A 13,231-nucleotide genomic window follows, 5' to 3' on the forward strand; every position below is an offset into this window, starting at 1 on the left:
CGTTTTTAAGTTCTTAACTAGACATTTTCATTCCACTCGGGAAAAGAACAAAATTATATCATTGATAAATGATAAATACACGTGTAGTAATTGTAAAAGGTTTTTAGATTTGCATCGAGAAATATGCATTCATTCTTCATTAAGTCGCGCAATATTCTTATATGTAAAGTGCGGAACACGTTTCATTTCAATATAAAAATTTTAATAACCTACAATTACATACTCACGTCATGTTGCTTAGTTGCCTCCTGTGCTTCAAAGAATCGTTTACAGACTTTATAAAATTAAGGTGTGCGCATCGATAGTAAAGTCAACCCCGCGCCACCTCGAAACATATTGCTGTTCATTTGGACAAAGATATCTTGGGTTTTCGGGTATTTTTTACTCAAAAAAGCAATGTTTTAAGCCGCAAGACTTCGATGAGTGTCAGTAACGTTTCTTGTGTCGCGTTAGATTTAGAAATATCATGGGTTTTAGAGTGAGGAACATGATATTAAATAGATATTGCGTGTTAATGATAAAGCAGTTGCAGAAATACATTTCTAAGCTTAAAACTGGCACTGCTTTTAATCGACTCATTGCTGTCTTAATTATTGCTTTTGTAAAAAGTGTATTTATATATTTTTTTATTTGTTAAATAGCAAAATGTTTCCCTTTTGTCTTAATAATGACGACTGTTTTTAAAATCTAAATGTTTTATTCAATTTATGGGGATTAACTTTTAAAATTTAAAAAAACAGTTCATGTCAAGAAAACGGGTAAATATAATCAAAGTAGTTATTATAATGAAAATTAATGTAAGCCGGTCATATAGAGCGATACCGTAACCAAACGTGTTGAGATATGTCACGTGATTCGTTGAGACAGGACTTACGTTGGAACGTAGTTCTCCCGGAGTGTACTTAGTTTAAAGCAGTGGCGAGATCTAGTTTTATAAAATAGTTTTTAAATTAAGGAACACTGCACTGATATTTCGGCGTAGCATATTAACCAAGTAACTTTATTTTAAGCAATGAGGAATTAATTTGATTTAAATTTGCATACAGAAAAAATAAAACATCATCTCGACATGCTTCTTACCTTGGCACTCGTCCATGACACATACTTTAAATTCAGAAATCGGACCTAGGCAGTTATCTCCATATTCAGACGGTGATGGATTGTTGCAAACTCGTGACCGTTGCCTAATGCCTTGGTCACATGTAGCAGAGCATTCAGACCAACCTGACCATTCAGTCCACCCTCCATTAACTGCAATATTTAACTGGTAATGTTTAATAATGCCTAGATAAATGATGGTCTCTACCAAAATAGGAATACTTTTTATGTAATGTTATTACATGGGTCTTTAATTGCAAAATTCAAACTGCATACTAGGAAGACCAGCAAGTTTAAACTTTATATGATATATTCCTATAATACCAACCAGGTATAACCTCACAAAGGACTCCTTTATAGTTTTCCCGGCATTCGCAGACATAGCTGTCATTTCTATTGATACATTTGGCTCCATTCACACAGATGTTATCGGCACAAGTATCTGGTGGTTGTTCACATGATTTACCAGACCAACCATAGGAACAAACGCAGGACACATTTCCTTCTTTATTTAGACATCTGTGACCGTTGCATGACGACCAAACGCATTTCTTGTCTGTTTGCATAACTGAAATGATAACAATATAATACAATTTTGTACAATTTTACTTTATGATAAATCCATTTTTTTATATAAAATAGTAACATATGCCTTTGATAGTTATACAATTAAAAGAGCATTGTAGTACTATGCTTATATAATGCGTTAACAGAATACTAACAGACAAAGAGAATATTGCATTATATTCTACATTTATTTATTGTATAATTTCTGTCAAAGCCCGTGTTATCTCTTTACGAGCAGACCAGTTCTATAATACCATTCAGCGCAAGTAGAAGAGGCTTTCTAGAGAAATTGTAGTGTTAAGTAATATATATTTTGCAATTTATAACACATCCTTTTAATTGCTCATAGTGGATTTTGTAGAATAAACAGAATTTATTTAGCTAAAATGTTTTTAAATGAGATAATTGTTTGTCCGACCAAAAATAAATACTTCTATGGTCTGATATACTTATCTAAATACTAGGGGCAAGAAAACAAAACTGTCATCGTATCTAAAGATAAGTAGCATTTTATATTTTGACAGCATTGCAATCTTTTTTAGCTAAAAAGAAAGACTTATACAAAGACAGTTGATAATTTGAAATGTACATGTTTTGAAACAACTGCACTTCTGAGTCTACAACTTTTACTAAACATGAACGAAATCTCTTTTTGACAAAAGTAGTTTGAAGCACTGTATACAGCAAACTCTGGACACTAGAAATTTATCTTATACATGGCTAAATCTGTATCTCCTTACATAGTAATATCAGTAAAAAGTCTTCCCTAGTATTTCGTAAGGTAGTCATGCGCTGAACGTTTTACAAAACATGCACTTTCAAAATGCTTGCAACAATTTCAAATTGAAAGTAAACCATAGATTGCTTTAGTAAATGCACATGTTTCCACATACTACTTGTATTAAAAGCCAAGACCTTGGCAGTGGGCCGAGGGACTTCTGTCTTGATAAGCACAGTTGGTGGCTAATGACTATCACAGTATGATTCCAACATTGTTTATTGGAAAGTCAGTCTACCTTACAAGTGTATCAATTAGTGAAAAGTGAAAACAGTGTAATTTATTTAATAAATATGTGATAACTTTAAAAATTATAAAGATTTTTTTTTGCATTTTTATGAAAAAGAAACTATTTTTTGATCAAACATAATAATAAAATAGAAAGAAACTTATTCAGGAATATGTTACAAAGTTCATTATGTTTTTTTATTGAAAAAAGAAAGGTTTTATACTTTTTACGAGTTTTTTTTCTGGATATGTGCACATATTCAAATTTGCTATTTTAGAAAAATGTGACATTCACTCATCTAAAAGTTTTGTTTTAATGCTTGAAGAATAAGGTAAATAACATTTGTCTGATATTGAAAAGCAAATGTGTATAACAGTGTTATAAAGTAAAGCATGAAAAAGTACTATTTAAGCAACTTTTTCTTGAAACCGAAAATTCAGTATAGCTAAAACATTTATTGAGTAGCGGACCTAGGCTTTTAAGCAAAATTGTTAATTCATGTACAATGACCCGTTTACTTTTTTTCAAATAGAAATGGACATAACCAAAACTTGTAAAAGTTGTATGCAACAATAACTAATCAACAGAAAATGAACAAGAGCTATTTGTAGTTTCAGAGAAGTCCGAAACTGCTTTTTGTAACAGACGGACCGACAGACAGACAAAACAAAAACGACATAGCTCCCCACATAATTATAGGGATACATAAATTTAACTAAAGCTTTTAGATTTCAAATAAGTTTACAAAAGTTGTAATATATTTGTACAATATTCATATTAAAATAAATCAATATATCGGTAAGTGAAATATTACAAACAAATGTGACCTCTTCAAGCTATTCTAAGAAAAAGTAGTGGCGGATCTAGGATTTCGTGTTGGGGAATGTGAAGTATATACAGGAATACGGACCGGCGTATGTCCCCTTTTCAATCTGGCAAGTAAACATCAAAAGGTGTAATCTGACGTATATTTAACATAGTTTGGAAATGAACATTTGACACAATACCATTACTTGTTTGTGAAACAGATTTGACCAAGTTGATAGGTATTAAATTTGTTCGTCAACTGGTCCCACTCCTTTAGAACTTGTAAAATGTACTGACATAAAATTTATGTAAAATGATTGATATATATCAATTATGAATTAAAGGCTATCAAAAATGTATACTTGTCGGATATAAGAGATGACGGGAGCACCGGGTACGATACCCTCTTGGATCCGTCACTGACACGTGCTTTCAGAAGTTGACCTCTACACCAAATAAAAAGGAGCAATACCTGTGCATTCTTTTATACTTGAAGTATTTGCTAGAATTGTTGTTGTTCCTGTTGGACATTCTTTACATTCAGTTTGTCCATATTCATCTTGGTAATATCCTTGTGGACATACTGCGCAACTCTCCAAGCCATCAATGGAAACTGAACCCGGACTACAGTACTCTTTCAAGTACAATGAAATAAAAATAGAACACTTTTTTCTGCATATTAAATACTTAAGTTAAAGTTGATACAAGTTAGGAAGAACACATCGAAATAATTGCCTAATACTACTCTTAAAATATTTAAGCTGATTGAATGTATGCGAGCTGATAACAAAAATAACTAAACTGTTCTTCATGATATTCGTGTAGTAGAGAACGGTAAAAAACGTTTCAAGTAATTTCAGTATAGGAAGGTAATTAAAAAAGTTCGTTAAGTAGAGCTATGGTTCTTGTACAGTGCGTTTTTTCCAATATCATTTGGCATTCTGTGTAATTCTTAATAATCCTTAATAGTTCTGGAGTTATACGCTGACAAAATGGTATAAGTTAAATAAAAAGGAAAAAATATTAAAGTCATAGTTCTTGCACACCGTACATTATCGACGGAAATTCTATGACGAAACTCGCTTTGGTACGCTCGGTATGGACTTTATCCTAAATCGGAAGTTTGATATAACGTGACAATTTAGCAACACCTATGCTATTTGGGATTTCAATTCACTTTTCTCGGGGCGCCACAACTAGGCGGACGGATTGTTTTACTCGTTTGTGATTTATTTTAGATCTATTATGGCTGAGAGGATAGTGAAAGGCACTTTGAGCGTCTCAGAAATTGAGGAAGGTGAAATTGCGAGTGGGGAAAATCCACCGTCGTTAAATAAGACTCCAAAACAGCCACAAAAATTTCGTACAGGAGATTCAGAAAAAGTCGTGGAGAAGAACTACAATTAACTGCCTTAAAAGATCAATCTTAATCAGAAACTTACACGAAGTCAAGTTTCGGCCGGGGCAGTGCAAATAGCCCACCCAAGGACAAAGACGATGATGAATTGTCGATCGGTCTGAAAGCTGATGAGCAACAGTATTCAGACCCTGAAAACTAGGAAGATGAATGTGACAATAGATCTCGCAAACGGCCACTCTTATCAGAAAAGACTCGCCTGTGTTTGCATGAAAGTTTTAGAATGACGCTAAAGAAAACCTGAAGAAAAACTTAGAATCGAAATTGAACATTCGCAAAAAGATATTTTGTCGCAAAGTTATCATCATGCCAAAAGGCCAAATGATGTGACAGCCTACGCGTAAGGGTATAAAGAAATGTTTCGACGAGTGTTTGAAGAGACAACACGGTTCGAAATGTGGATCCTTTTAAAAAGGGGTCGTGCTTTATTTTCTCAACCAGAAAAAAATGGTGGAAAAGATAGCTTTTCGTGGGCAACATGCTGCTAACATCAGTATTTTGATAAACTTGTATATGCAGCAGTCATTGGGAATGTTACTCAACATGTTGGAAACTGAAGAAGTCGATCAAACTGAGATATACTTTTTATCTTTGCACAAAATGTTTGGATCAAATGGGACTTTTCAGAGATTTTTTCACATAATTCATAGACAAATGACAATGCATGACAAATTTTTAGTATGCCGTTAACTGGTGGTGTGTTGGGTCATGATCTTGATGACATTTTGAAAAAAGGAAGAAGTCAAGCCAACTTTGGACGAAGTTCTTCAAGAATCGAAACAGAGGAAGTTGAAATGCGTTAATTTTCCATTTACACAAGTTTTTACCACTGGCAATAATATTATTAACCAATTTGTATCGAAACTGTCTGTAAATATTATCAATAGACATATTTACTTGTGAGTAAAGTTTAATCCATTGTATTTTGGTCGAACGTTCTTGTTCTGGGCACTGACAGAAGTGATGATTAAACCATATCCACAATGAACAGTTTTAATCATGTTCTGTAGATAAATTGAGGCAGTTCCCACAACACATATAAAAACAAGTACAGTGTAATGTTTTGAGAACCGGTGTAATATGTTCATAATATAGCCATGGAGCCAAGGCAAAAATGCCAAAAGTAAAAATGTAAGGATTTTTTATGGATACTACTTTCAACTAAACCACGAATGCACATTTTTGACCGAATTACGGTGAATTACTATATCATAACCTAAACCGTTAGTAGAAATAGAATTTAACGACCTGTTATACCCGAAAACACACGTAAATTCGGTAAAATACTGCAAATCTAGTGAAATAAAGGCAAAAAAGTATAATCAAATATATATTAATGTCAGACAGAACATCTTATCATCAAAAATTGCTGTCAGTAAGAACCTTCCCTGGGAATCATGTGGTGTAAGACAGAATATCTTTGGTCTACCAATCCGATTTAACACCTTGTGTTTTCGACAGTAATGGAGACTTCTCCGAGATATTTGGCAGACAAAGAAAGAGAATGTTGGACATTTTATTGAGGGTAATGCCAAGCTTGTTGCTTCAGAAATGAGAAAAATCCTCGGTTCAATATCCAGAACAATGAAAATTTGGCCGTTGATTAGCCATCTATATGATTATTGGGCGGTCATTTTAATTTAGAAAGCATTGCTTTAGATGCACCTTTCTATCCTTAAAACATGGTAGGAATCTGGTTTTCATTGATTCACATTGGAGAAATGATTTCAGACGCAATGTCTTTTATCAAATCGTCAAGGAGAACACACGCCTCGCCCAGGGCTCAAACTAACAACCCCGAGATCCGTAGATCAGCGCTCTCCCTACTGAGCTAAGCGTGCGGGCTTATTTCGTAAAATGAATGATTAGTCTGAAACAAACTACGTTCAAATACTTTATACAAAAACCTGTATCTGAAGCATTTCACAGATAAAAGCAATAATGTAGTGCGGCAAAACAAATTCTCGATCTCACGTGCAATATGATAGATATAGCAGAAATTTAGCATTTATTTCAAGATATCTAAAAAAATGTACTTTTTTTGGTGTCGAACGATCTTGAGGCTTGCTGTTTTTAATCTTTACATATCAACACTAAAGTCATGTGTATTTTTAGGTTATAATTATAAGTTGCATTGCAGTCATTGAAAATCTTTTATTCAACAAGTGCAATAATAATCGTGCAATAATCCATTTACTGCAAGATAATACATAACGTTTTCTTTAATGAGTTGTTAAGTTTCACATTCAGGAAAAAGTATCTAATGTACACCTCCTAACGAATCGAGAAGAGTTATTTCTTCCTATGATGCTTCTTGTTGTCAGTCTGGTCAATTTTGTCACGATATTAATGCGGAGGTATTGGGTGCAAACGTTCATTCACTAGTTTTGGTTTGTCTTTGTTCGGAGTGAAACTCTTCCATAGATTTCTGAGTTACCATGCGAATACTTACACCACGTCCGATGCCTGCACTTGATAACGATGGCAAAGATAACGCCCGATAGTCATTTCCTTTATGTGCAAGTCTCGTGTTCGTATGTACCTCACTGGTAGCAGCTGTGTCAGAATCAGTTTCTGTGTCCTGTTCTTTTTCAGACAAACTTGGTAAGATCAAGGGTCATGGTAATTTTCCAAATGGGATTGATAAAATTATAAAACGTTTTATTAAAAGAGGTCACGATCCAACTGTTTTGAGACATACCGCATGTTTAGTGTTCAACCCGTTTACAGTTGGACACTACACTTCCCTCTTTGATTGTGTCTGACGGAAGAGTGGGGGGGGGGGGGGGGACTCTATGATAAGCAGTTTTAAAATCCTACCCGCCAGGGCTGAACTGTTTTGATATCTGTTTCTAGCCTGTTTCGTCCCCGGGGCCCTTTAAAGGTGTTTTTTCTTTTGCTTTGTCTTCTGAAAAAGGGATTGAGTACATTTCGTTTTGGGTTTAAAAGGTTTGCTTTTATATATTTACACGAGCATTTTTGTGTTTTACATGCCATGCGTTTTTGTTTCCATTACGTGTGTTAGAGATTCGCCTGGAGGGGATTACTTTTATTTACACTGTACCGTGTCTTTGGAACATCGTGGGGGTAAGAGTGAGGTTAGGTGCGCACCATAAACAGGCTTAAGCTCCTGCCACTGACCGTTCCAAGGCGGTGCCCCACTGTGTTCCTTTGTTTGTTCGTTTTGTCCTAAAATGTTGGCTTTGTATGTGAGCGCGTGTATGTGTGTGTGTGTGTGTGTGTGCGTGCGTGCGTGTGTGTGTGCTGTGCGCGTCTGTGTGCTGTGGGTTTCGTTTTGGGGAGGATGCGTTTTTGGTACGTGGCATTCCCTGTTTGATATTTGTCTTTGTTTTTTTCTGTGTATCACCGAAAGGACAGTCAAGCATCTTGTGTCTAATCTGCGCACACATTTCACACACCCAGTCATTTGGGCATTGACTAAACACATGGCCGTCTGACAAACACTTCTTTTTGCTTTGACCTAACATACTTGTCGCCTTGTTTTGACTGTCCTGAATGAATAACCCGCGTAGAGTAAATCCCGAAATTCATGACTGAGGCCCTGGGCTCTTTTAGGGTTAGATGATTTGACAAGTTAGCAACCTATCTCCCGTTTCACATTCGTAACTTGTCATTGGCCCCTTAGTTTCTCACGAAATAGAGAACGGATTTCAATACCTTTTTCAGTTAATGTACCCGATCAATTCATCGTCAACTGTCAATTGAATGCACTTTACTCTCACTCTAGTGACTGCCTCACTATCAAGTTGACCAGGAGCAGTTTTTGAAACACTGATACGTTTACCCCTTATGAGTACACCTTGTGTCATAAGCCTGACCTTGTCCTCGATATGTGTTACATAGATGGTGAAATGCAAAATTACTTCTTCAACGGAAAGTGATTCAGCCTCGACACCGACTAAGAAGTTGTTTGATAACCTTTCCACGTCGGGTTACAATTCTCAGAAGTCTAAGAATAATTTTCGTTTCCCAAAGATTGCAGTGCGGACCAGTGCAGATGGTAGCACCTCCAGAATCTAGACTTTCCCTCAAGCTAGCAACAATGACCTGTTAAGTGTACTTATGTGGCACACAGAGATACATGTAGGAGTCGTTTGACTTATTTTCTAGATAAATGGAAAGTAATAATACAGGACAATTGGGTTCTGTCGATGATCGAGAACGGATCCAAGCTGAATTTGATCAAAGTCCACCTTTTCTACTAATAAAAGAAACTTTTGTAAAAACAGAAAAGAAATGGCTATTCTAGAAAGGAAGTCAATTCGCTTTTTAAAAAAAGTGCAATCGGAATTGCTGGAAAAAAAGGTTTCTACAGTTCTCTATTTTTTGTAACAAAATGACCCGAGATTTGCGTGCTGTAATCAATATGAAGGCCTCAAACAGATATCTCAAGAAACGACATTTCAAGATGGACACTGTCAAAAGTCCTAAATATTATTCAAAAATGAGACTGGGCGTTCACTCTGGTTCTCAAAGATGCTTATTTTCATGTACCAATTTTCAAAAAGCATCAAATGTTCCTCAGGTTTTGCATAAAAGGTCAGGTTTATCAGTTCAAAGCCATATATTTTGGTCCTACGGTATCACCGACGGTATTTACAAAATAGTGGTGGATAAAGCTTTGTTTGTTTCGGGGTTTAACGCCATTTTTCAACAGTATTTCAGTCATGTAACGGCGGGCAGTTAACCTAACCAGTGTCCCTGGATTCTGTACCAGTACAAACCTGTTCTCCGCAAGTAACTGCCAACTTCCCCACATGAATCAGAGGTGGAGGACGACTGATTTCAGACACAGTGTCTTTTATCAAATCGTCATGGAGAACAGACGCCCCACCCGAGGATCGAACTCACGACCCCGCGATCCGTAGACGGACGCTCTCCCTATTGAACTAAGCGGGCGGACAGGAGCATATATATGTGCGTGAAATTAGCCAGAGCAGCCAGAGTAGCCAGAGGTCAGCCAGAGTTTAGCCATAGTAGCCAGAGTTCAGCCAAAGTTTAGCCAGAGTAGCCAGAGTTCAGCCAGAGAAGTCATAACTCTGGTTACTCTGGCTGGCCAGAGTAGCCAGAGTTCAGCCAGAGAAGTTATAACTCTGGTAACTCTGGCTGGCCAGAGTAGCCAGAGTTCAGCCAGAGAAGACATAGCTCTGGTTACTCTGGCTGGCCAGAGTAGTCAGAGTTAAGCCAGAGTAGCCAGAGTTCAGCAAAAGTAGTCAGAACTCTGGTTAGTTACTCTGGCTGGACAGAGTAGCCAGAATTTAGCAAGAGTAGCCAGAATTCAGAACCAGAACTCTGGTTACTCTGGCTGGCCAGAGTAGCCAGAATTAAACCAGAGTAGGCAGCGTTTCTAGATTTTTAACATGTTCTGGCTACTCTGGTCAGCCAAAGTAGCCACTGTAGCCCGAGTCACCAGAATATCATTTGCTCTGGTTACTCTGGCTGTTTCTAACAGAGTAGCCAGAGTTCAGCCAGAGTAGCTAGTTTCTAGGATTTTAACATGTTCTGGCTACTCTGGTCAGAGTAACCAGGTACCATGTTCGCAAAATATTTTCAGTCTTAGCTAAGTTTAATTCTGCAACTTAATATGTCATTTCTATCTTAATAGCATAATTTATTTTCAGGTACATGTGTTTTTTACTTTCAATTTGGTGTCATTTTTTTTTAACAGAAGGAATATGAGACAATACACCGGGGATAAAATATTCCATGAATAAGATACAGAATGGGTCAATGCAAAACAAAAGACCATGACAGCCAGGTCGCACGGAACTAAATCACAGTCCAGTGTGGTATGGCATACAGCCGTATAAGTACTGAAGATCCAGGATGGATCGGTGTCGATTCGTCGTATCTACCCGTCGTGGGAAGCAGGCTACTTTGTAAAATTACAACTTATGTAAAAAGAAAACATACCTAAGCATTATTTACAATGTATATAAACAAACAACCTTTGCATATACACGTTTATTTTCTTTTTTCTTTTTTGAAAGTGTCATTTTATGATTCGTGTTACTCTTAACTTTGTTCGAAAATCATGCCGTCTTACTGTTTCTTTGTTGTTGTTATTTTATTTGATACGTTAGGCTTGTTTTAAAGATTTTCAATCTAACAGAAATAAATAGATCTGTTCGCTTTAATCTTTGTGAATTTCAGCCTTCATATACCATACACACAGCACGCAACAGGTCTAACTTTTTATTTGCATTATAATTATATACAACAGTTAGTGCAACCTAATCATGTATAATATGATTTTTATGAAAAAGGGTCATACATTTTAAAAATGGCTCTAGTTTACATGTTTGTCTGTATTTTTTTCTGGCTGTTCTGGCCAGCCAGAGTAACCAGAACCCGTGCGCATTTCAGTTATTCCTGGTTACTCTGGCCAGCCAGAGTAGCCAGACTATGTAAAAATTATGAAACAGGCTGTCCTGGTCAGCCACAGTAACCAGAGTACTGATTACTCTGGCTACTCTGGCAACAGGCTTTACTGTATTTTCTTTGGCTATTTCTGGTTAGCAGGGTAGCTAGTACCAATGGCCATCTCGGAAATTCTGGCTTTTCTGGCTAGACAGGGTAGCCAGAGCAAATGAAATCATGGTCACTCTGACTTCTCTGGCTGACCAGAGTTGCTAGGACATATAAAAATCCTAGAACGTCTGAATACCCTGGCTGCTGACATTTATTTTTTGAAGTCCGTTTTATGAATCACTTGATACATATAAAACACTAAAAAATCAAACCCGAGAGAACCAAAAGGGTCATTTCGCAATAGATATTACAGTATTTTCTCTGGCTATCTGGGCTAGCCTGGGTAGCTAGAACCAATGGACATCTCGGAAATTCTGGCTGTTCTGACTAGCCAAAGTAACCAGAGCAACCGACATCCTGGTTACTCGGCTACTCTGGCCAGCTAGAGTAACCAGATTTCTGGCTACTCTGGCTGAACTCTGGCTACTCTGGCTAAACTCTGGCTGAACTCTGGCCAGCCATAGTGACCAGAGTTCTGGCTACTCTGGCTACTCTAAATGGTCACTTGAAAATAGTTATTAACTTGAAATTCAGTTTTAAACAGGCTATTTAGATAGAAATGACATAGGAGTAGCGCCAAGAGAAAACCAACATAGTGGGTTTGAGACCAGAATGGATGCGCGTCAGAATCCATGCTGTTCGCTAACATATTTCCCAAGTCCAATACGCTTTAAAAGCGAACAACATGGATCCTGACCAGACTGCGTGGATGCGCAGCCTGTTCTGGATCCATGCTGGTTGCAAAGCCACTATGTTTGTTTTCTCATGGCACGTCTCATTTATTAAATTTTATAATCAAATTCAGCTAAGACTGAAAAACTTTTGTGAACATGGGACCTGGTTACTCTGGTTACTCTGGCTGACCAGAGTTGCAAAAACATGTTAAAATCCTACAAACTCTGGCTACTCTGGCCAGCCAAAGTAACCAGAGCAAATGAAATCCTGGTGACTCGGGCTACTCCGGATACGTTGGCTGACCAGAGTAGTCATAACATGTTAAAAGACTAGAAACTTTTGCTACTATGGCTGAACTTTGGCTGAACTCTGGTTACTCTGGTTGAACTGTGGCTACTCTGGCCAGCCATCCAGCCAGAGTAACAAAAGTTCTGACTACTCTGAATACTCTAAACAGCTACTTGAAAATATTAATTAACTTGAAATTCAGCTGAAGCATGCTATTTAGATAGAAATAGCATATTAAGTTTCATAATCAAATTCAGCTAAGAAATGTTTTGTGAACTAGGTTACTCTGGCTACTCTTAAAATCCTAAAAACTCTGGCTACTCTGGCCAGCCAGACTAACCAAAGCAAATAAAATCCAGGCGACTCGGGCTATTCTGGATACTATTGCTGACCAGAGTTGCCAGAACATTTTAACATCCTCAAACTCTGACTTTTCTTGCTGAACTCTGGCTACTCTGGCTGAACTCTGGCTACTCTGGCCAGCCAGAGTAACCAGAGTTAAGACTTCTCTGGCTGAAATCTGGCTGAACTCTGGCTACTCTGGCCAGCCAGAGTAACCAGAGTTATGATTTCTCTGGCTGAACTCTGGCCAGCCAGAGTAACCAGAGTTATGACTTCTCTGACTGAACTCTGGCTACTCTGGTTGAACTCTGGCTACTCTGGCTAGCCAGAGTAAGCAGAGTTCTCACTTCTCTGGCTAAACTCTGGCTGAACTCTGGCTACTCTGGCTAAACTCTGGCTGAACTCTGGCTACTCTGGCTGCTCTGGCTAATTTCACGCACATAGCATATCTGACATCCAAAGCTATTCGTTTAGCAGT

The 13,231-nt window shown here is 37.3% G+C and overlaps 1 protein-coding gene across 1 annotated transcript in view; it reads right to left on the reverse strand.

Moving 5' to 3' along the window:
* The window catches only part of LOC123552863 (sushi, von Willebrand factor type A, EGF and pentraxin domain-containing protein 1-like), a 33,942-nt gene that overhangs the window by 121 nt on the left and 20,590 nt on the right, over positions 1-13,231 (reverse strand). The window contains exons 13-15 of the mRNA XM_053542185.1: positions 3,952-4,113; positions 1,427-1,666; positions 1,081-1,251 (exon numbers count right to left, since the gene is read on the reverse strand). Coding sequence (XP_053398160.1) covers positions 1,081-1,251; positions 1,427-1,666; positions 3,952-4,113 — 573 coding nt within the window. The remainder of the gene's footprint in view (positions 1-1,080; positions 1,252-1,426; positions 1,667-3,951; positions 4,114-13,231) is intronic.

Source organism: Mercenaria mercenaria, chromosome 4 (genome assembly GCF_021730395.1).
Source record: "Mercenaria mercenaria strain notata chromosome 4, MADL_Memer_1, whole genome shotgun sequence".
NCBI classification, from domain to species: domain Eukaryota; kingdom Metazoa; phylum Mollusca; class Bivalvia; order Venerida; family Veneridae; genus Mercenaria; species Mercenaria mercenaria.